Raw genomic sequence first — 2,364 nt, 5'->3', positions numbered from 1 at the left:
TCCCATACAAAGTAGAGTGTCCGGAATTTGAAGCTGTCCGTAATATGAATCAAAACGGTATCTTCAAACGTGCTCGGTAGATCGACTGGTAAAGCTGCTCACTTCTATGTTTGAGAAGCTCGACCGGGATCTCGTCCATCTCAGCAGCCTTGCAGTACTTCAGCTTCGTCCATCCCAGCAGCCTTACATACTTTAGCTTGATAGTCTTGTTGAAATAAATGACTAAACCACTAAACGGGTTGCAAAATGGTGTCCTCGCAAGTCCCTACCTCACGCTTCCACGGGTCAAACGATGACAAAAACCGCCAGCTAAGGGTTGCGTACTCAGCTGCCCGAGCAGAAGAAAATAACCAGATAATTTCCAATACTTACAACCTGAATGAATTCATACGTCCTGACCAAGCTGATAATTAGATCAGGTATTGTAATACCTTAATACAGTCGACTCTCCACATCTCGATGTTCTATATCTCGATATCTCTCCTTATGTCGATGGTTTTCTCAGTCCCTTCAATCTGCATATAAACTTTCTCTCTATATCTCGATACCTCCACATCTCGATATCTCCATATCTCGATGCTATCTTGATGATTTTTTGTTCTCGATCCACTCTCCATATGTCGATATGTTCAATATTACAGGCTACTTGATTGCGCTTTGCAAACGCAAAGTGACGTCTGTTGTGTTTAACTGCCATTTCAACTTTCATAGTTCCAAAAGATCGAGATGAGTGAATCGAACCAAAAAAGAAAGCTTAAAGTTTTGACCTTGGATGAACGCCTAGAAGTTATAAGGAAACATGACACCGGGAAAAAAATTGGAGAAATTGCTTCCATTCTACGCATGCCCCAGAGTACCGTTTCTACAATTGTTAAAAATAAGGAGAAATGGCTTGCGAAAGAAATTGGCCATAATCCTTTGGCTAAAAAGTTCAAGTCGGTGGCCGATATTCGATTGGAACGGAGTATGGAAATCTTCGTTAACCAAGCGAGGGCGAGCAACTTGCCGTTATCGGGAGCAATAATTCAAGAGAAAGCCCGAGCATTTGCAACCCAACTTCAGCTTCCCGAATTCAAAGGCAGCTCCGGATGGCTGACAAAATTCGTGAAGCGCCAAAAGCTTTCCTTCAAAAAGATTTGCGGGGAAAGTGCAGCCGTTGATACTGAGATGACAGACGAGTGGGTGAATAGCACGCTTCCGGGACTAATCGATGAATATGAACCACATAACATATTCAACGCGGATGAAACCGGTCTTTTTTACAAATGCCTTCCCGACAAGACGTTCACCTTTCAAAAGGAATCTTGCCATGGTGGCAAGTTCTCGAAACAGCGACTATCCGTCATGTGTGCCGCTAACATGGATGGTAGTGAAAAACTACCATTACTGGTTATTGGCAAAAGCAAGAACCCCCGTTGCTTCAAAAACGTGAAGTCACTTCCGGTGCTGTACGAGAGTAACACCAAAGCCTGGATGACGTCCTTAATTTTTGAGAAGTGGCTTATTGACCTGGACAAGAAATTTGAAATGGAGAATCGTCAAGTGCTCATGTTTGTCGACAATTGTACTGCTCATCCCAAAGCCGTGCAGGAGAAGCTCAAATTTATCAAGCTACATTTCTTTCCACCGAACGCTACATCCGTGTTGCAACCGTTGGATCTGGGCGTAATCAAAGCCCTGAAGCATCACTACAGACATTCATTGGTGAAACAACGGATTGACGAAATGGAACAAAGAAAAGTATACTATTCCAAATAATATATTGTGTTAAGTAATTTGTTTCTATTGCATATTTTTTCTCAGGCGTTTACGGAAATTACAGTCTTGGATGCAATCAACATTTTGTCCAAGGCGTGGGCAGTGGATGTAAAGCCATCAACAATATCCAGCTGCTTCAGGAAAGATAGTTGAATTGCCAGACGACGAAGAAATCGAAGACCATCTGCTAGTTTCGGATATTGAAATGTGTGAGCTGGGTACAAACGAGTCTTTCAACACATACTGCGAAATAGACGCTAATGTACAATGCAGCGATCTAATGACAGATTCCGATATCCTTGAATACGTTTCTGGATCAATTCCAGAAAACAGCTTCGAGGAGGACTTCGCTAGTGGAACTCAAGATTTCGAAACCAAAGAGATCACTGAAGAAGATGTGCGTTCAAACCTTCGAGCAATGCAGGAGATCCTGACGACCACTGAAAATGTTCCTCCAAACATTTTCCAGCATTTTTATGCGATCGAAAACTTTTTTAACATTCGCTTCAAATGATAGCACTTTATAACCAAGTCGTATATGTTTGCAGCGCTATTTAGATAATAAAAAATAAGTAAAAAAAAATTGTGAATTTTCTAAATTATATG

The 2,364-nt window shown here is 41.6% G+C and overlaps 1 protein-coding gene across 1 annotated transcript; it reads left to right on the top strand.

Annotated features, from left to right (window-relative positions):
* The first annotated feature begins 843 nt into the window (after positions 1-843).
* LOC110675234 (tigger transposable element-derived protein 4-like) lies at positions 844-1,911 on the top strand. Its single transcript, XM_021839683.1, has 2 exons — positions 844-1,740; positions 1,804-1,911. The coding sequence occupies exons 1-2, from the start codon at positions 844-846 to the stop codon at positions 1,909-1,911; spliced, it is 1,005 nt and encodes a 334-aa protein (XP_021695375.1).
* The last annotated feature ends 453 nt before the right edge of the window (positions 1,912-2,364 follow it).

This window comes from Aedes aegypti, chromosome 2, assembly GCF_002204515.2.
Source record: "Aedes aegypti strain LVP_AGWG chromosome 2, AaegL5.0 Primary Assembly, whole genome shotgun sequence".
NCBI lineage: Eukaryota > Metazoa > Arthropoda > Insecta > Diptera > Culicidae > Aedes > Aedes aegypti.
Note: the sequence above shows the minus strand (reverse complement) of the source record. Positions and strands in the feature narration are given on the sequence as shown.